The sequence below is a fragment of the Scleropages formosus genome, chromosome 17 (genome assembly GCF_900964775.1).
Source record: "Scleropages formosus chromosome 17, fSclFor1.1, whole genome shotgun sequence".
NCBI classification, from domain to species: Eukaryota; Metazoa; Chordata; class Actinopteri; order Osteoglossiformes; family Osteoglossidae; genus Scleropages; species Scleropages formosus.
Window position 1 is genome coordinate 3,986,599 of NC_041822.1, and position 22,574 is coordinate 4,009,172.

Below are 22,574 nucleotides of genomic sequence, written 5' to 3' on the forward strand. Positions count from 1 at the left end.
TAACCCACAAAGTTTAAAATGAAGTGATTTTTTTCCACCCCACATCTACTTTGAAAACATTTAGAAATGTAGTACATTCTGGTGTGTGTGAAACCTTGAATGGAATTATGAATTATTTATTGATGCACTAGAGCCATGTGAATAATAGTGAGAACGTCTGTAGTCTCCCTCCAGCCGTAGGCACAAAAGTTTAATAATCGTTAGGCTCCACTTGTCAGCTGTGATGACAATTGAGATGGAGGCGATTGTAGTGTGAAACGAGGCTGCGCCATGATGACGCTCATCAATCACCGCTTTTTCTCCACCAGACCTCTCCATCTGGCCTTTTTAAACATGTTCCCCAGCGTGGCCTGCTCCGAGTTCGCGTTTGAGTTTAAATTTGCGATCAAGGAAAAAAGCTCAGCGGATGAAGCCGCAGGAGCATTCGAATGCAATTTGTAGAATTTACAAAAATTACTTTATGAGTGGAAGAAAGCCCAGGAAAACCATCTGAAAGTGTTTTCCCTGCCCTTGTTGGAGTTGCGCTCCTCGAGAAGCACATTGTACTAATGAGCATTTTGGAAGTGGAGGCATTTAAAACATGTCTCCTGCAGTGCACGTCTCGTATACAACAGAAGTCACTGGCTGAAGAGGGAGTTATACTCATGCCCCAGCGTGCCTCCACTTCACTGCAAATTTGCATAGATACAGTAATGGAAGAAGTGGGAGCCATTTTAGTTTTCACTTCCTTTTGCATGGGTGCCATGCTGTAGGCTTTAAAAAAGGGTTCGCGGTGCAGGAAACACCGATTGCTGGTTTCATGTACGTGTGCTGGTGTTAAGGTTGCAAAAAAGGACTCCGTGTGACCCTCCCCACTCCCTGTCCACTCATAGCAAGGTGGGGTCCTGTCCCTGATCGAGTGCACGCTCATCGAGGAGCCAGATGCCAGCGATGAGGAATGTGAGTATGAGTTATGGTCACCCTACTCCCCTTTTCACTTTGAGATTTATATACTTCGTTATACCTGAAAGTGTACACTGGCTGATGATTCAGGTTAATTAATTGTCAAGTGCCGGATCAAAGACGGCAGTAAGTACTTGTCTCTAAATGTCACCTGAGCTATCAAACCATAGATGAGTTCTCCCCTCTCTCAATTATACAGTTATACTGATTGACTTGATGTGACCTTTGATACTTCATGCCTTATGTGGATAACAGTCAGTTGATCTCCGATTTGCTCCTACATTGTCTTCTGGCTCGTTTTTCAGCCTCTCGTTTTTAGATACAGTACTTGCAACCAGAATAAAAATGGTGCAGTTTGTCTTGGTAAGATGTGTTAAAGTCATCACATCTTCTCAAACAGCAGGACTTGGGCATTTCTGAATTGGTGAACTGTCAGTATTTAGTACTCATCTTCAGATGAAGAAATTCGAATGTCTTGTTTTCTTAAGGCTCCAGACAACAAAACAGTGAGGCAATTGATTTCCTCAAATTGCTTTGCTTTTTAAAAAAAAAAAAAAAAAAAAAAATCACTGGATTAAAGACCTTGCAACCTTTTCAACACCATTTTCACAGCCAAGACCTCAGGCCAAGTGTTCGGTCACCTGGACTTCAAGATTGTGGTGGAGCCGTCGGATGCTTCGTCTTTCACCATAGTTCTGCTGGCCCCGTCTCGCCAGGAAAAAGCAGCCTGGACCAGTGACATCAGCCAGGTAGGCATCTGTTTCACGCCCTCTTCCTGCCGACTCCCAACGGAGACCAGTAACCTCAGTCTTTGGAGCCGTTCTTACCGTAGACTGTAAGATACATTTAACGTGTACAAAAGATGCAGATGTTGAAAGAAACTTCAGAGTGGTATATATAGATAGCCTTTGCAAGGCATATGTGGTGAAAGCGGAGTTCCCGTACTCTTAACATAATTTGCCACCTGCCTTATTTGTAATTTCCTCAAAGCTGACGGTCTAAATTACAGAAGAGACGTGGCTTACCGACAGCCACTGAGAATACGTGTTAATGATGGCTTGTTAAGAAGTTCACGTCTGCCAGCACAGCTGTTTGAGCAGACAAAATGCAACGTCAAGGGAACCGCTGTTTGACAGGATGGCAAATTGGTGATTTGTCATCAGTTTGTTTCGCCATTCTCTGAGACTCTCGAGCTAATTCAGCGGCGAACCTTCCTGGTTCCTTTGATGGGAGCCGCACAGAAGAGGAAACGTGCCCATTTAACGAACATACGTCACCACTCTGCTTTATGGCTCTTGGGAGACCGTTAAGGCAGCTCTTCGGGTCCATGTGCGTAAGCACAGAGTAAGGGCAGCATCTGCTTTCACTTTTATTCCGTGTTCTGTCGCTTTTTATCCGAGTAGTTCTGTGTTCAGCTTCTTTATTGTTAGTATTTCTTTAGCTGTTTTCACCGAGAACATGCCTCCTTAGCAGTGATTCTGGAAACAGTTTAAATGGAAGCAGACTGAGTGGATGAACCCACACAAATCTCTCTTTGTCACACACACACACACACACACACACACACACACACACACCCACACATGCATAGACAAGCACACGATCAAAAATATCCACCCACACATGCCTCATACACTTAAATATATTCACCACAACAGACAACAGAGTAACAAACAGACTTCAGCACCAGTGTCTCATGAGCCTCTGCCCTCTGTGAACATGCGGTGAGCAGAAGAGGTCCCAAGGGCAGGGTATGCAGTCTCCACGCATGACCGAGGGGCCGCTGTCACCAGTGGGGATTGTTTAATGCTTCGTGACTCGTGATAGTGCCCATGTGGGAGTCCTTGCTGAGGAACAGATGACAAACTGCAGGTGAAGTCACACTTAACTGCATGCCCACAGAGCTGTGGGGCACCATTCCACCCTTAATTTTGTTTGCGGTGACCCGGACTGACCTGAAATGACTCCTTTTAAACCCCTCTCATCTCCTTCATGTCCGTGTCCCCGCATGCAGTGCATTGACAACATCCGCTGCAACGGCCTCATGACCAGTGTGTTTGAGGAGAACTCTAAAGTCACCGTGCCTCACATGATCAAGTAAGTCACATTTGCAAGGGGGTTCACTCTTTAGATATGTCCACATTACATCCTGGGATACATCCTTGGAGGCAGCAGGTAGTGTGGTGGTTAGAACTTTCATCTTGCTTTTAAAGGACCCGGGTTCGAAACCCCTTTGTTGCCGTGGTACCCTTGAGCAAGGCACTAACCCCGAATTGCTCAAGTAAAATTTACCCTGCTCTATAAATGGATAAATAATTGCAAATTGGTTAGAATTCAAACCTCACTTTGCAAGTTGCTTTAGAGACAGGCATCACATAATGCACAAATGCATATATTTTTAGCAGCATGTTAAATATTATTCAGCAAAAAATCCAGAAGGTTTTAAGCCTCCACAAAAGACATCTCAATATCATGTCTTCATAAAGACTGTTAGTGTTTTGTGAAAGCAGGTAGTTGGTCCAATTAGGGGGAGACATTTTTTCTTTATAGTGATGCATTCTATTCTATGCTGTAGGAGTTTGTCCACTTGTAATGGTATGACTAAGGAATTTCACCATGGTAATTAAGCTTATTCTGAGTTATAAACATTTACATTTGTTCATTTAGCAGATGCTTTTCTCCCATTAATCCACGAGCACCATGTTGTCAGCATACATGCCGTTTTTATAAGGTCTTATATTCGACATACAAACTGAATATATTAGATGTATATGGAGGAAACTCCATTCGACCATTTTGTGGTCCCTAGGCATTGTAACACACACAGACTAATTAAACGCCGCTGTTTTGTTATATTGTCCAATACAGATCTGATGTACGGCTCCATAAAGACGATGTTGATATTTGCTTCAGCAAGACACTCAACTCCTGCAAGGTTCCCCAGATCCGCTATGCCAGCGTGGAGCGCCTTCTCGAGCGACTGACAGATCTTCGCTTCCTCTCGATTGATTTCCTCAATACTTTTTTGCACACTTACCGCATCTTCACCACCGCTGCAGTTGTAATGGACAAACTGGCTGACATCTACAAGAAGCCCTTCACTTCCATTCCTGTCAGGTATCGGCTAACTGCGAAGCCTTATAAAACCTAATATTTTCTTTTGGGGCAACCAGAACTCAATGTTTCCCAGAAGAGGCTGCACCATGGTACAGCGGTTAGTGCTGCGGCCTCACAGATCCTACGCTGTGGGATTGGATGGTTTTGAATCCAGCTCCATGCGGGGTTTGCCTGTTCTCGTCTTGGGTTTGCTCCGGGTGCTCTCACTTTCTCCCACAGTCTGAAGACATGCTTTTCTGGTTATTGATGGGTCTGAGTTGCCTTCAGTGTGTGTATGTTGAAGTGAAGGAGTGTCTCTCATTGCCTTGTGATGGACCGAGCAAGTGGCTGCAGATGATGAACGACTGAGTGAATGTTCCTCAGAGTCGCAGCCTTCAGTTCTCGGAGAGTCTTTGCCGACGTTTCCTTAGTGAATTTTGCAGAAACGTTCCGCTGTGAAACAATTCAGAATACACTGGGTCCTCATCTTATGAACACAGTTGGGACCAGAAGTCCCAAAATTGTCTGCAAGACGTTGATTTATTTGTTCCATTTGTCCTGTGCAGCCCTATCCTGGAAACATAAGGCATGAGGCAAAGTGCAGGAGTACAATGTTTACATTTATTATCTTCTATTAACTTGAAATAATTTGAAGTAGCATTTCATTTAACACTTGTTGGAATATGTCCAGTACATTTGATTTATTATTTTTATAATCAGTTAAAGCATAATAATAGCGATACAGTGTACCTGGATTCATTTGCTGGTTAGATTCTGCAAAAGTATAAGCTATAATAAATTTAAAAGTATGCTGTAAGGGTTTAAAAAAAAATTGGTTTTATGAACAGCCCAGGGTCACAAGAGCGTACAGGTAGAGACAGTACACTGAGAAACTGTAAATACAGTATATCCACATACATAGAGCGAGGGCTCAGGGTCAAAAGCTAGCAATATATCACAGGAATGATCATGCAACACTTTGTAATAACTTCCAGAAGGGAGTCCATATATTCCAGAATTCATTACAATTGTCATAAAAATCAAATTGTCAGTTTTTCAACTGACGATCAGTTTTTTAAGTGGGAAAAATTTAAACACTTCATTGATCCACCTGTTTAGAGAGGGAACGTCAGGTATGGACCACAGCATTAAAATATATTTCTTTGCCACATAAGTCAGAGTATATAGTCTGTGTAACATGATTGAGAAAAGAGTTTGGGTTGTGATTTAACAAGAGAGTAGTTGGGGAGAAATCAAATGTTTTGTTGAACGTTTCTTAGACAGTTGTGTGAACCCCAGTCCAGTAAACTTGTGTCTTATCACATTTCCAGAACAGATTATATCAAAGTACCTGGTAGAGGCCTTGCATTTAAAGCACAGCTGATGCGTCGTCCCTCTGAAGATCGTGGAGTGAGCTACTTTCTCTCAGTGAACTTGAGCTTTTCTTCCTGGATGCTGAGGAAGGTGTAGGCAGGGAAGACTTTAGCACATATAGATGACTATTCATGTTTGCTAAAAGACACGTCAAGATCCCAAGTTCCCAAGTCTCCCTCAATGCGTCCAAAGCGCCAGTAGCACTGCTTGATAAGATGGTGTATAATGGACAAATCACAACCCTGGAGTTGTTTGGTGGAATGAGCTGTTGCTCAGCTTTTGTTGGTTCTGTCCATATCTGTTCTCCTTTTCTAGGGCCGTATTAAGATGACGTAGTTGTAGGTATTGAAATAAGTCTGTTTTCGGCAGGTTAAAATGACTTCTTAGAAGGTCGAAGATCACCTGTGACTGATCTGCAAACAAAAATGAAATAGCCAACACCTCTTTGGATGCCATTTGTGGAGCTCAGTTGAACAAATAGTTGGCGGTAGATGTGAGTTGAGGGCAGTAGGAGACCTCAGTGATAAACCGTTCAGGATCCCCAGGTGTTTCTTAACATGCTTCCAAACAAGAAGAGTGTTGAATATGACAACATTTTTGGATAAAGATGGGATCTTAGGAAATTTCTGAATAAAAGGCGAAGGTCTCAGGTGGCATGAAGCAAACTCCATACTCACTGTAAGGCTTTTAACATTGTTGTTAACTTTGTGCTTAAAGTTTAAACTAATTTAAAATGACTGAAAATTAGAACACATAGTCTCCTGAAATTCCATTTTAATTTCATTTATTGGCTGTTCTATCCCAAAAACAGGTGTGATGTTCATCATGTCGTAATTAATCACAGGTACTCAGAAGCACCACACACAAGCTTTAAATGTATTTGTTCCCATACTGACATACTGTCAACTCATGGATGGATGCTGAAAAGCAAGTGATTTTGCTGCTACAACTATTCATGAAACAATTTGTGAAATGAAAATGTGTCATTTGAACATTTGTAACATGAGGACCCAGTGTATGATTTTTTTGATTATTCAGTATATAGATTATATTTTGCCTTTCACTAGAAATGCTAATGCAAAACAACTTCATAGATTACCAGTTAGAAAGTTTTGTCAAAAATGTTTATGTAGAATGAAGCCATTCATTGTTACTCACACTTTGATATCCACCACAATCTGTCTGTTCCTCCAAGTTAAAAGAAAATAAACAGAGATATTTTGAGAGATATGACCTCTTGTGGCTAGAATAGTGTTACTTTGTATACAGTTAAAATATCATATTAATTTGAAATTGAGACCTTTCTGTTTTGTCTAAAGTCGGAGTTTCAGGAGACTTGATACATTGTTCTGCTTGCATGACTTCAGTGTTAAAATAAATAAACGAAGATGTAAAGTGATATTGACGTATCTTTTTGCAAATTATGTCTAGTTTGTCCTAGACTCACTTGGCAAAACTGAGCCGGAGCAAAGAGGCCCCACTTTCGGCTGGTGCTCTGCTGACTGCCACGCAGGATAATGAAAGAAGATGCAGATCAGTGTCATTAAAAGGCCATCTTTTGTGAATTAAGGATGACGGTTCACAATATGCAGGGATCCCTGCACTTTTGGATTTGGAAACATTTTGTTGAACCTTCCATGAATTTGTTTTAAAAAACGGTTGATGTAATGTACGATGACAGCTTATTCTCAAAAAATACTTTTTTTTTTTTTTTTTTTTGTTGCTGTTGTGGGTTTCGGTCTTATCTTGTTCTGCATGACATGAGGAAAGACACCCGAAACACTGTAAAAACTTACAATTTCCATGTTAGCCAAGGCAGTGCCTTCTGTCCATACAGCGGGCTTATTCAGGTTTCCAGTGTGAGATCCTTGTTTGCTTTTCTGGCATGCTGTCATCACAAGTCTGTCCCCCACTCCCCTCCCTGTCACACAGAGTCCAGTATCATTCATTTGACCGCTTGTCCATCACCTCCATATGTCCAGACTACAACCTGAAGATCAGGAAGCTTGCACTGGATCAGTCAAAGTAACGCACTCTTTCTGCCTCTACCTCTTTTCCCTGTGTTCCTCCTCTTCCTACTCCTCCTGTCTCTTTCTCCATGTATGCCGACTGCTCTAGCTCTTGTAATTTTGTCTTCCACACATTTGCATTTTTCTCTCATTTTTCACTCTGCATTCCTCTCATATCACCTCGCAGTTTGCTGTTCAATTTTCCACCTAAACCAACATCGCCGAAGTGGAAAATAACACCATTTGAACGCAAATTCTTTCAAAGCCTTTTATGGAAGCACGTTCATGGTTTTTAGTCATCTGAATCTTTTTCTGGTGCTGCCTGGCTTTTGAAAGCTTTTCCTACCTTGTTGTTTTCGCTCTACTTTCTGTTACTTGAAGGAATCAAACCTCTGTCCAGTTCTTCTACAGGTGCTACCATGTGGAATCAGTGGTGATGTTACGCTTGGTTCACGTTCACGTTCAAGTCGTGTTGTAGCACCCTGTAGACAGCAATCCTTGGTATCCAGAACTTGGGAGTGGTTTTCCTTCAAGGATGATGATGATGATGATGATGATGATAATAATAATAATAATAATAATAATAATACCCATTTTACAATGATGGAAGCTACTGGAAAGCATCCAGTTTTGAAACAGCCTAATCTAATCATTTTTACTTTTCTATCTGACTGCTTCCTATCACTTCCCCTGCCTTCTGTAACCCATGTGGTCCATTATTTATGGGTACCTTTTCTCTTGACTTTACCCCCATCCCAGGTCCTTGGAGCTCTTCTTTGCCAGCAGTCAGAACAACAGAGGCGGGGAATCCACAAATGAGAAGTCGCCTCGGCTGTGCCGCAAGTTCTCCTCCCCGCCTCCTCTCTCCATGCCCTCTCGCACCTCCTCACCTGTACGAGCCCGAAAACTCTCACTAAGCTCACCTGTGGGCACCAAGGTGGGAGCCCTGGACCTTTCCACCACCAACTCCTCCTCTTCTGCGGGAAGCAGTCCAACATCTACCAGCTACCCCAGCATGTCGCCCCCACCTGCCAACAGTAAGGCCCCGCTGGACTTGAGCAGGGGCCCCTCCTCGCCTGAGCAGAGCCCTGGGGCCCAGGAGGAGAATGCAGAGCTGCCACGGATCGATGCCCTTTGTGGGAAACTGCGGCGCAGCATCCGGAGAGGTAGGTTAGCCACGCTGCTCTTGCTCTTGCTCATCTTCAGGCGACAGCAGCTGGAGAACGGTGGGGCTGTTGCCGGGGAACCGCAAGCAGTTTCTCAGATGTAGTGTACTCAGCATATTTGATAAGCCATCATGAGATGAGCTCCTGCACAAAAGCCCCACAGAGGAGAACTAAATGGCTAAACCAGTGTAAAATTGGCATTGTGGCTACATACCTTGGAATTAAGCATCCTTGAACAGTATACATTAAATAAATATAACCACAATCTATCAGTGATGTATTACTTAGTAGATGTTTCAGGTTTTAGCAATCTTTAATGTTGACTTTTTATATGCATTCTGTCTTTTTTCCACTTGTTATTTACAAATAACTTATTTACATAGTAGCGGTACAATTATTTTTATTGAAATTGTTTTTGAATGTCTTCTCAGAGGCGTCATTTGCCCGAAGCTGCATGCAAATGTAATACAATTAGCTGAAGTAATGGTGGATAGTCTGTGAACAATCTCATCATATGTTTATGGTGGCAATAGGGCAGCCCAATTTGTATGATATCAAATGATTTCAGTATAATTTGTTTTTGATCTTGGGTCTAAAATATAATGGGCAGCAACTGTAGAAATGACAAAGGAAACTTTTCCAGTAATGCGATAGCTGCTCGCAAAAGCTTGTGCTTCACGAAGCTAGAGATTGTCATTTGGCCTTGACTTGTGTCCCCGCTGTCTGCATTCCACCTGCCATAAGTGTGGACACTATAAAAGGAAGGGACACATTCATTACTGTTGTTCGGTAGCCTGGATTTCCAGGGTTTCATTCTGTTGCCCATTATTTGGCCCAAGATTTTGGATGTTGCTGAACTCAACGGAGAGCAAGGCCACTTCAAGCAATGGAGTGAACAAAGGTTATTATTTGAAAGGGTTACTGGCTGATGGAGTAAGGCATAAAGTGCATGAAAGTGACTTGCACTGTTTCCATCTTCTCTCTTCTCTAACTCTTTTAGACAAATGCAGTTCTTAGTAAGCACTTCTCATCTAAGTGAGTTGTTTAGGGCTTTAGAAGCAGAACTGCAGAGGTCTCCTGCAGTTACATGGTTACATTGTGGACTGCCTTCTGGAACATGGTATTTCTGTTGCAGCCATAGGATGACTGCGGAAAAGACACTTGCAAAAAAGGGGGTAAGCAGGGGTTGGACAGGACAGGAGACCAATGATATCTCTGTTTTTGGATGTTGTTGTGCCCTTCCTCTCTGTAGATGTGAAGCATGCTTGGCCACTCATGGACAAGTTCGGAGATGGTCAGGTTCAGTTCAATCCACATGATTCTTATGATCAGGTCAGGATTTATTTTTGCCTCCATGAGTAATGGGTAAAGTCAGCCAATGTAGTCCACTCCTTGTTTAGCTGAAGAAGAAGAGGTGATTATGTTCATTTTCAGTAATTTTGAGCATCAAGCAGAAAATCCTGATTAAATTTCCACTTTTTCTGAGCTGTGACTGAACTGTTCTTGTTAACGCGTTTCTACTGGCAGTGTGTAAAAATTTAAGGCTGTGCGAAGATAGTATAAAGTAGATCTTTTTTCCCCCCACTGGCTCTGCTTATTTCTTATGCAACTGAAGAAACGTCCAAAAACATTGAAAACAAATGAGCAGAAAGCATGGCTCGACACCAGCTGCGTGGTTTGCTGAATGACCAGTCTCATAATCTATTTCTGACAACAGGCTTCTCGGGGGGCAATTGTGAAGCACGTCGCTCTCATCTCTGCTCTTCGGCTGCAGAAGAGTTCTCTGATAAGTGCCAGTGTGATTGGTATTAGCATGACGAGAGCCTGGTGTTGTCAGGAAACATTATCTGTGCATCCCAGACAAGCACCAGCTGATGCCAGAGTAAGAGGGTACGCAGCACAAGGAGTGCATAGTGTCGACGCCTTAAAATACACAAACCATCTCCGCTACATTTCCACAAGTGGCGCTGCCTATGGTAGGCGGTCACAGATACTTTAAGGAAATAAAAATACGTGGGGTAGATATGATTTCCTGAGGACTGCAATAGAGATATTTCAATATTTGTTACTGAAAAGGTCAATGCAATGTGACTGCGGGGTTGAAGTGAGACCCATAGCTGTCTGATTGTGTTTCAGTTACCGGTAGCTTGTGTTCCACATTGATTAGTGGGCCCTGCCTTTGTGTTGTTACATTAGTGGAGGAGCTGTTAAATATTTGTTTAGATTTTTAAAGCTCCAACTATGTGCGTACTTGCACGGGACAGCCTGTAGCGTAGTGGTTAGAGTTACTGCCTTTGGATCCGAAGGTTGCAGGTTCAATCCCTGTCTCTAGCTGTAGTACCCTTGAGCAAGGTCCTTACCCTAAATTGCTCCAATTCCAAAATTATTCAGCTGTATAAATGGGTAAATAATTGTTACCTTGACGCTGTAAGTTGCTTTGAGGAAAAGTGTCAGTTAAATGTACTTAGAGATGATTTTGCTGTGTGTTTTTCACAGCTGTGCTGGAGTCTGTGTCACTGGACAAGTTCATCCCAGAGGCGCCCCAGTCAAATGAGCCAAGTGACGCTTCCCCCTGCCGCTCCCCCTCCACCCCTCGACACCTTCGCTACCGCCAGTCCGGAGGTGAGTGCGCTCGCTGAAGTCCTAAACTGAGGTTGCGCCGCGCTGCTCTCGAAAGCGGAGGTAATGAATGTGCAAGAACGGTGTTGTCTGTGTGGTAAACCTGCTGTGGTCGCTGCTGGCAGTAAGTGTTTCTGTGTAAGAAATGAGGAATAATCCGAATTCGGGCCGAGAACCTCACATGACACGGCACTCTGTTCAAGCCACACTAAACCTGACCTGGTTCCTGAACACACCCCGTGTCGAGGTCAGGGTAGGTCTCATGTCCCCACGTACAGAGTGAATAAAGCACAAGAGTGTTTGGCCCACAAGCAGGAGCAGGTTAACAGTGGTCCACATTTTCCTTTTGTCCAGTTTTGCGGTTTAACTTAATCTGTTTTGAAGGTCGGATGGCAAAGTATATAGCAGTATTTCATTCATTCATTTAGCTGACACTTTTCTCCAAAGTGACTTACAATGTTCATCTACCTATAATTATTTACCCATTTGTACAGCGAGGTAATTTTACTGGAGCTATTTAGGGTAAGTACCTTGCTCAAGGGTACTACAGCTGGAGGTGAGATTCAAACCTGGGACTGTCAGGTCCAAAGGCAGCAGCTATAACTACTACACTACCAGCTGCCCCTAGGTTTTAAATGTTGAATTTAGTCAGATGTGCGTATCAAGGTTGTCTCTTTGTGAGTCGCTGATATCTAGCATGTGTTACAAGTGATTTACGATTCGGAGCAGAATGGACCCATCTTACAGACCAGAGTGAGTGCAAAGAAGGGCTGCTGAGCAGTATCAAGTGCTGCGTGAGTCCCTCCCTATACCTGAGACACCTTCCCAGTCACTCCGCCACATTCCAGGACAGATGGACCCTCAAAGAGCCCCAGTTCTGCTTGTAAATGGCAGCCCTGTGAATCTCTTGTCATTTTCTCCAGTTTTCTTTGGGTCCAGATTAGTCAAATAATATGCTTGGATGAATTTAAAGGAAAACTATAAATGGGCGAGTTGAAACGAGGTGAGACAATATTTGTTTTAGTTTCCACGGACGATGTCTCAACTAGTCGTCACACCGTGCAAAGTGACAAGACCGCACTTTTGTTTCCTTCCCCCACTTTTCCCCCTCGCAGTACATCTCCAGTTTCTCGAGACGTACAAAAGTGCTCCACCTGCTTTTCCTCAATATTTGTGTTGTTCTGCATGATACTTTTGGATGGTCACATTCATACCTCTCCAAGTGGAGAAACAGCTTATAACCTTTCATGACCGCTTTGACCTCTTAAAATCGCTTTGTGTGTTTTTTTAAAGCGATATACATACACTACATTAAGAGACATACTTAAAGGTAGAGCGTGTTACCTCATGGAAAACCTTGGGCCAAGAGTACTGCTCAGTTTACAAGTTCAGTGAATGTGGTAGTGGGGGAGCATATGAGGTAAAAAAAAACGCAATTCATCGATAAAATGCGTTGCCCTTAGAGCCATGATTTCCGTCATCATGCTTCATATTTCCGTGCGGACACATTCAGCGTTCTTCCTCTGCTGCCCTACAGTCCAGTCGGCCGAGAACCCCCGGTGCCCCGTCTCCCCCGCCTCAGCCTTTGCCATCGCCACGGCCGCGGCTGGCCACAGCAGCCCCCCAGGTAAACCGTTGTGGCTGTTGAACAACAGAACGTGTCATAAACGTGATGCCTGTCTCCTACGCTCGTATTCTGATCGTTTGCCCGATGTTGTGATATCACTGCAAACTTACATTAACATCTTATTTGTACTTGTTTGTTTCCACAGCCAATTTTACCATCTTATTTGTTGCCTATTTCTCCAAATGAGCTCTTTAGCACTTACCACTGTAAAAGTACAGGGTTACAGGTAACTCAGAGCAGAGCCAATATGGAAATCACCGCATTCTGCGGTTTTTCATGTGTCTTGCTTGATTTCAGCCTGTTATTATCGTGTGCTTTACCATTCTTTTCTGTGTCGTTTCCCTGTGCTATATTTACAAAACGTCACACAGCCGCCTTATTCGAACGATTGTAATTTTTTCAGCGCTGCTTCTCGTCCGGTCTGTTGGATGATAAGAAAACACTTAACGGAGGACTATCCGTAACCCAAAAATCTGGGTGCGAAACAGGCCACAAGTGTGTTCTGTTCTATACTGACATAGTTTACCTTTTTTTCTTGTATTAATTTCTGTTTTGCAGGTGATGTTGAAAGTTTGTGTTTCGGTTAATTCTTGCAGAAAACCTCAACTGACTTGAGAACTTACTTCTGCATGAATGTATGTAAAGCAGAGGCGCTGGACCCTCATCCTAGGCAATGGTTTTGGTTCTAGCCGAGTATTTAATTACTCGGTGTCGATGTACTGCACTGTACAGTTTAAGTGAGAATGTGTAGTTATTGTTAGTTATTTAAATTAATCAACAGTTCTACAACGTTTCTCAGCCCTTGAACAATTATATAGCAAATTCAGTTCTGAAGGATTAAATGGAAAAGTAATTTATCGTTTTTATTTGAAAAATAAAGGCGATATGTTTTTCTAGATTAATGTAAGTTTTGTAAAATGTAAAGTTTAATGAAATTGTACAACAGTAACTGTCAAGTATTGACATGTTTTGAATATTGCAAGGCATTCCATCAGAATCCCAAGCACTGAATCATGTGTCACACACTACGTCTGTTAAGAGTAGCCAGTCCCCGCAGTATTATAAATTTATCAAAATTCAGAGTGCAGCTTTTTGTAAAGTTGGAAAAATTGTCGTATTTGTATAATTTCATTGAACCTGATTTTACACGTGTGGCATACAGTTTAATTGCCACACCGAAAAATGCGTCCCCAGCAAGAGTTACCAGTGTTTAAAGAAAAGGTCATTTTCTGCATACACACAATTGTCAGCATGATGATATGAGATGTGATACTAAGATATTAACAGTTTTCACAAAGTTACTCAATCCACTTAGTGCGAATGAACCAGTCTGGCCCAAGTCTTCATTCATTCATTCATTCATTGAGAAAGTGACTTTTGATTTAGCCTGAGTGTCTTACAGATATTCCTTTCTTTCTTCTCACCTTGCAGCTTTTAACAGTTCGGAAAGGATGTGCGACAAGGAGTTCATCATACGCAGAGCAGCTACCAACAGGGTCCTCAACGTCCTTCGACACTGGGTTTCCAAACACTCCCAGGTTGGCGTAAGCTCCTCGCTCCTCCCTCGCACCACACAGGTGACTGCGTGCAGGAATGAAGGAGTGGAGCATTCCATAGAAAACAATTGGCTATGGAAAATGGCGCTTTTGTTAAGTTGTGTAGGGAATAACATTTTTAAAAGTTAGACCTCCACCACCTATACAATAAATGGAGGAGTAATTTAGAGTGTGTAATTAATCCAAATGGAAGCTTCAGATCATTCAGAAAAACTAGCGGAGTGCAGGATATACTGACACGAGGTGTTTTCTGCTCACCTGCAATTGCTGATGAGAAGGAAGATGAGACGTTTTCGGGAGGGAGGCCTGTTCCTACTCGAGGCCCACAGAGGTCGGCAGTGGCACATTCTCGCTGGTTGTTTTCCAAATTTCGTTCCGGTTGTTGACTTTAATACTCATAAATGACATTCTGAACACATTCTTTCTTTCTTTTTTTTTTTTTTTTACATATTTAGCAGATGCTTTTTGTCCAAAGAGACTTCCAATGAACTCTGTGTAGTGTTATCAGCCCACACACCTTATTCACCAAGGTGAAATTACACTTCTTGATACACTACTTACACTGGGTCACTCATCCAGACACCAGTGGAACACACTCTCTCTCTCTGTCACTCACACAGTATGGGTGAACCTGAACAGCATGTCTTTGGACTGTGGGAGGAAACCAGAGCACCTGGAAAAAACCCACACAGACATGGGGAGAACATGCAAACTCCACACAGATTGAGTGAAAATCAAACCCACGTCTTCTTGCTCCACCCAGGTGCTGTGAAACAGCAGCGCTACTCGCTGTGCCGCCATGCCGGCCTTTAATTAGCTCCCAGGCACTACTGTTAAAATAGAAATGGGCTGAGACGGCAAGAGTGAAAGTCCTGCCGGAAATCACAATATGGAGGAGGACACAATCGCGTTAATGGAAAGGGAAATGGTGAAACAAGGTTCTCTTTTCTAGGACTCATTAACCCCTACGATGCCATCTTTGCTTTTCTTTCTACTTTAAATGTGATCAGATGCAGATATCGTAAAATATGACGAGAAATGTGTGACTGGTCAGCTTGTCCTGCAGTTGTCTTTAAGATACAGGCCAGCTAATATATCCCAAAGAAGGAAGCGGTTACCACTGCTTGTTAGACAAGTGATGGCAAGTGGCAATGAAGATGAATGAATTGTGGAACCAACAGCTGAATGATTGCTCCATTCTGAAATCAGTGCTTTCTCGCTTCTAGGATCTGACACCACATGTATGCTGCACGGAGCCACTTGCGCCCCCCTGCCTTGTGCAATTGAGTGCCATTTATCCAGTGTCTCACTAAAACACGTTTTTCTCAGACACAGACTCTTGAGTGCTGAGACAAAGACATGCTGTTCAGGTTCACCCATAGTGTGTGAGTGACAGAGAGAGAGAGAGAGAGAGAGTGTGTTCCGCTGATGTATGGATGAGTGACCCAGTGTAAGTAGTGTATCTAGCAGTGTAAGTCACCGCGGTGAATAAGGTGTGTGGGCTGATAACACTACATAGAGTTCATTGGAAATTTCTTTGGAGAAAAGTGTCTGTGAATGAGTAAATGTAAATAGCTTGCTCCTGTTCTCCATACAGCAGCAAATGGAACATGCTGAGCTCCACTACATACTTCATATGACCAGCAAACCAGGGCCACTGCACTTCGCCTTTATTTCGCCTGTATTTTGCCTTTGTGCCCCTGCTTGCTCCAGCTTACGTGACTGAAGTCGTCCCGGGAGCCGCAAGTTTCTTTAGTGCATGTTTGCTAAATTATGCATTTTGTGAGGTTTCACTTGACTGATTTTATTGATCTGTTTGTTTCTGTTTGCTAATAATGAAGGGCCCTTTGGAAACGTTCCTTGGTTAAAGAGCTTGTTAACAGCCTCCGGTGGCATCCGCAGTAGTGGTGATTAATGAATGAATATGAGCTGTTTGCAGCGGGGTGAAGGGCACAGGCAAGGTGGGGCAAGAGAGGCGGAGGAGCGCAGGAAGAGTGCTCTTACACAGAGATACTTGCACCTTTTTACATTATCTCACAGGCTTTAAAAATGTGATAACAGTCGCACTGGTTTTGTAACCTGTGGATAAAACAGAAGCTTTATTAGCAATGCGTTGTCAGTTAATGTGTAACACATCTCTGGATGGAACCGGTTTTTGTTATGGTTGCTTCTAATAGGCAACACAGAGATTTTCGTTTTTTAAATACTTCATTTGATACAGTATGTAAACTCAATTTAAAGACTTAATTTTGTGCATAACATGAGGAAGTACAGGAGAAGAGGATGGAAGAACAGAACAGGGCAGGACAATCAAACAATTTCCCTTCATATCTTTCTATCTTTAAATATTTCTTGATTGCAGTCAAGTTATGACTGACACTCACTTTGACCGGTTTCATTCTTGAAACAAAAATGCGCGAGAGAGCTTTTAAATGAGAGCAGTATAAACAACTTCCCTATATTTGAATTATAATGAACCAATGGCTGTCTCTTTGATGGTGCACATGTCCCAAATGCATATTTCTCCACAAACCTTCTGCACAAAGAATATTCCATAGGGATTTCTGGGTGTCAGATTCTGTGAAAAGCAGTAAGATTAACCCTGCAATTAGTTAGCGTTTGAGCCCCCAGGTTGATTCTTCTGCATGAATTACTACCAGCGGGAGACATGTACGTCCACAGGACAAATGCAAAAAAAAGTTAAAGGCTATGCAGAATCCCCTACAGGTCATTCTTATTACATCCATGTATTTCAATTTAACCTGGGAGATATTTTAGTACAGTAATGCAGAGAAAACAACAAGTTTATTCTGTGTGCTTCACAGCAAAACGTGGTGAATGCGTAAAATATGTCTCAGGCCAAACCTGAAAAGGTACGGCTGCTGCATGTTGCTCAGGAAATCGATAGCATCAGCCGCACAACATTAGGCTACTAAATGTGTTTACCACGCTTTGAAACAAATTAGCCTTCAAACTATCATCGGTCACTTCTCTATGAGAAAAGATACGATGTTTTGGAACGAAGCACTGGTGCCGTACCGTATACTATATACAGACGTATGTCACGAGTTTGGCGGATCAGGGAAATCCTTAGTGACATTGAAGCTCCTGTAGGAGCAAGGTGGGGGGTGTTTGCTGGCTGGATTTTGAGGAAAAAGACAAACGAGAAGGTGCTGCCCTATTTCTACCTGTTGCAGGGAGCTCCTGCTTGCCTGAGAGCATGGTCTGTGACCTCATGCTCTGCATAGAAACGTGTTGTGACACCGCGGTTGTTCCTGCACTGAGATGTTAGATGTTTTGACTAGCAAAGCAAATGTAACGTGAGGCATCCGGGCTGTAAATGCGGATGTGAGGAGGCTGCCGTCCCGCGCTTGTAGCAGCCTTGTGAGAATGCGTAATTAACGGAAGAGCGGCATTACGACCGGCGGCCTGCCTCCAGGCTGCATTGTCATGGCAATGCTCTGTCCGGTCAGCGTACATCCACAAAGAGAAAAAGCCCACAATCTGCTTTTGTAGAGCAGCCAAGCTGCAGCTACACTCTCCGTTATGTAATGCAGGCAGGAATATTAAAGCACATAAAGTACGTGTGAGTAGACTGTAGGTGCAGAAAGGAGAGCATGAAGGTTTTTTCACTCTACCCAGTTCATGACGTTTTTTTTTTCCTTCTTTTGCTGTTCTCTCAATTTTAATTTTAATTTTGATTTGCTTTTGTGTACACGCTTTGCAAATTGTACACATACAAGCCGTGCATGGTACACCTGTTTGTCAGCAGCCGCCTGGTCCAGATTGCTGATGATGCAGAGAGAACAGCCATTGCTTGAAAGCGTAGGAGCCCCCCCTCCCCCCCCCAACACACACAGGATCACAGGATTGGTGTGTGGTTTGTGGCATGAAGGCTCAGCGTTCCACATGCTCTTATCCCTTCGAAGCAATGTACCTATCACGAGCGGAGCTGAGGCTCTGCTGAATGAAGTGGGGACCTGGAAAAATGTATGGAAAGCTCAGCGTCATGGGAAAAACAAGTTGGAATCTCCTCTGATGTCCGTTAAATGTATGGTTAAGCAGCGTACCTCCACTGGGTGCCCTTGGACTCAGCATAGGGTCAGCGCAGCCCTTTAAAATACCGGAGAAATTAGTGATGATTTACAAATTAAGTAACTGAACTCGTGGCCACGCTGTTAATCCCGGGACGTGAACCCTGAGCGCCCCGTTAAAGTATGCAACGTGAAAAGAAACAAACTGTGTGAATCAGTGAGGCTTAGCAGAGACAACGCGGAGGTACAAGTGAAAAAGGCCATTGCCGAATGCCCTTGGTACGTGTCATCTGGTGCCCGGAGCTCGTAACCTTTCAGCGCCAAGCAAGTGATTCTCCGCCAAGCCACCAGATCTACTGCCCTTCTAGGTCAAGTTAAATATCACCAAACCAGTGTGCGATGCTGCTGCTCACCTGTGGTTCCAGTTTTCATGGTGGACATGTGGTTGGCAGGATTTTGAGATGAATGGTGAGCTGAAGATGGGGGTGATTTGTCTTCTGGAGGAGGTTTTGCGGGACCCAGACCTGCTGCCCCAAGAGAGGAAAGCCACAGCAAACATTCTCAGGTAGGGGTGACCTGGCAGGCAGCAGTCCTCACCCTGCGGCGTGTCTCCAGTCGACACACCCGGATGTGTTGAGCGTCCTGTGTCATCATCTCCCAGTTCCAGTACGGGAGGCAAACCCACCGAGGAGTTCTCACACGTGACTGGGGCGCTTTACATAACTCACATGCACTTATTTATAAAGATGCCTTATATGCCTTATGCTAGGAGGAAAAAAAGCTTGCGCTGAAGAATACAGCTTGAGCTGCCCTCTAAAGATGGGGGCTCGGTAACTATTTCAGTGCACAAAGCTGTGTCCCAGCCCACTACAGCTTTCAAAGGAAATGACTTATTGGGGCGGGGGGGATTATTGACTTGAGATACAAATGTAATTCAGTCACGTAAGTGCCGAGGAATGGACACAACAGAAATGATATGAACAGTTCCACCGCTGTCCACACAGTGCTCTTTCTCAAGATGACCAGGATGATGCACAACTCAGGATAGAGGACATCCTGCAGATGGTGAGTGGATTTGCTGCTGTTACCATAGTGACGATGTAGGTATTACACTTAAATCAACTAACATATTTGTGGTTTATACCCAGCTCTTTGATTTGTGACAATTTATTTGCAAGACTGTGAAACCATACAAGATAATGTGTTTGGCCCTATTATTTATGGAGATAAGAAAAACATTTTCATCCTAAATGCAAAGTTAGATTTACATTAGAGGTGTGGTCATTTTATGACGGTTGTCTTCTTTGCATTCTTTACGCTGAGTAAAATGTTTTAATCTGATCAGAATCATAGAAATTTCAGGCTGATTTATTTATTTATTTTAAAATTACGGTTAGATTTCATCCAAAAGACGAGAATTCCAGTTGATTTCACTACAGCTTCAAGTCCACAAATACACAGTTTTACATTAATTGAAACCCCAACATGGTTTATTATTAATGTTTTAAATGTAGAAACCTGTAATGTGAGCCTTTAATGAAACAACAAATACCCAGTACTTAGCAAAATATGATGGGAAGGGTCCCCACCACCACAACATCTTTTAGGTATAGTTAATTCTACTTACATTTATTTATTTAGCAGACACTTTTCTCCAAAGCAACTTCCAACGAACTCTATGTAGTGTTATCAGCCCACACACCTTATTCACCACGGTGACTTACACTGCTAGATACACTACTTACACTGGGTCACTCATCCATAGATCAGTGGAACACACTCTCGGGAACCTGAACAGCATATCTTTGGACTGTGGGAGGAAACCCACGCAGAAACGGGGAAAACATGCAAACTCCACACAGACTGAGCGGGGATCGAATCCACATCCTCTCGCACCAGCCAAGTGCTGCGAGACAGCAGCGCTACTTCCTGTGCCACCTATCTGCTCATACTTACTTTACTCTAGTCTTACTTTAATCATACTTTACTCATACTTTCCATTCTGGCATGGGTAATGAATACTCTTCCTCTGTTTCCTCTGGGTGCTCTGGTTTCCTCCCACACTCCAAAGACATACTGTTCAGGTTCAGCCAGAGTGTGTGAGTGACAGAGAGAGTGTATTCCACTGATGGATGGATGAGCAACCTGTTGTAAGTAGTGTATCTAGCAGTGTAAGTCACCTTGGTGAATAAGGTATGTGGGCTGATAACACTACGCAGAGTTCATTGGATGTTGCTTTGGAGAAAAGAGTCTGCTAAATAAATAAATGTGAATTTATGATCAGTTTTATTCTAGTGTAAGTTTGTCCTTGGAGAAAAGAAGCCAAAAGGTCTAAGATCTAAAGCGACTGGTTCGGTAGCAGTACGGAGTGGAATTGTGGACAAATCAAGTTTGTCACAGTGCGAGGCATAAAGAGGTGTAGGACTCACACTGTCGTCATTCCACGTTCACTCACATCGACAGGCTTCAGGACAGTCACCTGTCCTCACTTGCAGTTATTTACAGGTGTTCCTTTAGCACACATTTCTCTCCAAAGCGACCCACATGTGCGAGGACATACAAAAATGTGTGATTGCCTAGGAAACTCTGCTTTACCTGAATTTCCCAGGGTTAGAAGTGCGCATTTCTTTCTAGACTAACGCTACCGTGGCTTGTTTGGAGTGTTAGTGTAGTGCGTCCCCCAGTGGACAACTCGTGAATGTCGTGCCCAGATTCTGCTGGAAAAGGGTGGAGGACAAATGATACGGAAAGGACTTCCACACACTCACATATGTGTTTCTGTTATTATTATCCTCAGTAACGAGAGACTAAAGAAGAAAAAAGCACTGAGTGAAACTTCTGAAAGCTCTTGTCAAAATCACTCCAAATTCTGAAACCTTCCAAGATTGACACGTTGAAAACCGATGCCTGCGACCTTATCATGAATACAATAAATTAATATCTAAAGGCAGATTGCTTTGCAGAGAATTTCAAGGTAATTTCCATAAAAGCCGAGTTGCACCTTTAATTCTTTAGCTCTTACGCACTTCTGTGGGTATGGCACTGCAAAAATCCATGTTTCGCGGAATTCTTTGAAATAAGAGTGGACTTCTCAGCTCTCGCCTTTGCGAAGACGTTTTATGCTGAGTGATGACGGGAATAGAAGCGTCTGTGTCTGTTTCGCTCGCAGGCAGAATGTCCCAAGGTGGAGTGCTTTGAGTCGCTGTCTGCCATGGAGCTTGCGGAGCAGATCACACTCCTAGACCACATCATCTTCAGAAGTATCCCATATGAGTGAGTGATCGTAAACATTGTATTGGCTGCTATGCGTGCACATACAAACACGGTTCGTCAGCAAAACCAAGATCATTCAATTTTATCAATACTTCCACAATGTATTCAGTGTATTTTCATAGAGTGCTCTTTTCACACAGCGACACAGGGCACTGAACAAAGGCATAAGGCGAATAGATAGTTGGCTGTACGTTAAATTACTACAGTATCCATGCAGTTATTGAAATTGTAAGTAAGCGTACTGGCCACAGAGGAAAGGAGGAACAAAACTCCGAATCGAAAGGCAAAGGAGAAAAAAAAAATCTCTCTGGGTCCAAGTGCCAGTGGCTGCTCCCCCCATCCTGGGCATTCTAGATTGAAAAAAGACTTTTAAGTCAATTTACAACTAATAGTAACATTTTAGATGAGTGTTAGTGATGTCCCAGTTCACACAGGCGCTCATCGGCTTCTGTCAGCATAGGAGACCCTTACGTTTGCATTTATTCATTTAGCAGACACTTCTCTCCACGGTGACGTACATCTCAAAAGAACAATAAATACAGTGAGTGCATCACATCAACAGAAGCAGAGATCTGAATGCAGGCACGTGATTCCTGAGTATGGCCAATTTGTCGCAAAGCACCACCTCAACCACTGTACATCACACGAGTAGCTGCATATTGGTTTTTTTTTTCCCCACTTACGAAGATTGCACTGAAATGATTCCAGCAGCTGCATGAATAAACTCGGTCAGATGAGTGTTGCAGTGCCTTGCATTGTCTTCTACACAACAGGGAGTTTCTGGGGCAGGGATGGATGAAGGTGGACAAGACAGAGAGGACCCCATACATTATGAAGACCAGCCAGCACTTTAATGACGTATGACGTCCTCACTCGTG

General features: G+C 43.2%; 1 protein-coding gene across 4 annotated transcripts in view; it reads left to right on the top strand.

The window, feature by feature from the left end:
- rasgrf2b (Ras protein-specific guanine nucleotide-releasing factor 2b) overlaps positions 1–22,574 on the top strand; it is a 57,819-nt gene that overhangs the window by 31,171 nt on the left and 4,074 nt on the right. For 3 of the 4 annotated variants that reach the window (XM_018760054.2, XM_029259423.1, XM_018760056.2), the window contains 13 exons: positions 873–939; positions 1,555–1,691; positions 2,957–3,039; positions 3,811–4,059; positions 7,345–7,437; positions 8,181–8,587; positions 11,084–11,209; positions 12,744–12,833; positions 14,265–14,371; positions 18,876–18,988; positions 19,428–19,488; positions 21,593–21,696; positions 22,470–22,554. In XM_018760054.2, the coding sequence (XP_018615570.1) occupies positions 873–939; positions 1,555–1,691; positions 2,957–3,039; positions 3,811–4,059; positions 7,345–7,437; positions 8,181–8,587; positions 11,084–11,209; positions 12,744–12,833; positions 14,265–14,371; positions 18,876–18,988; positions 19,428–19,488; positions 21,593–21,696; positions 22,470–22,554 (1,722 nt within the window). The remainder of the gene's footprint in view (positions 1–872; positions 940–1,554; positions 1,692–2,956; positions 3,040–3,810; positions 4,060–7,344; positions 7,438–8,180; positions 8,588–11,083; positions 11,210–12,743; positions 12,834–14,264; positions 14,372–18,875; positions 18,989–19,427; positions 19,489–21,592; positions 21,697–22,469; positions 22,555–22,574) is intronic. The other variant, XM_018760055.2, reaches the window with a different exon arrangement.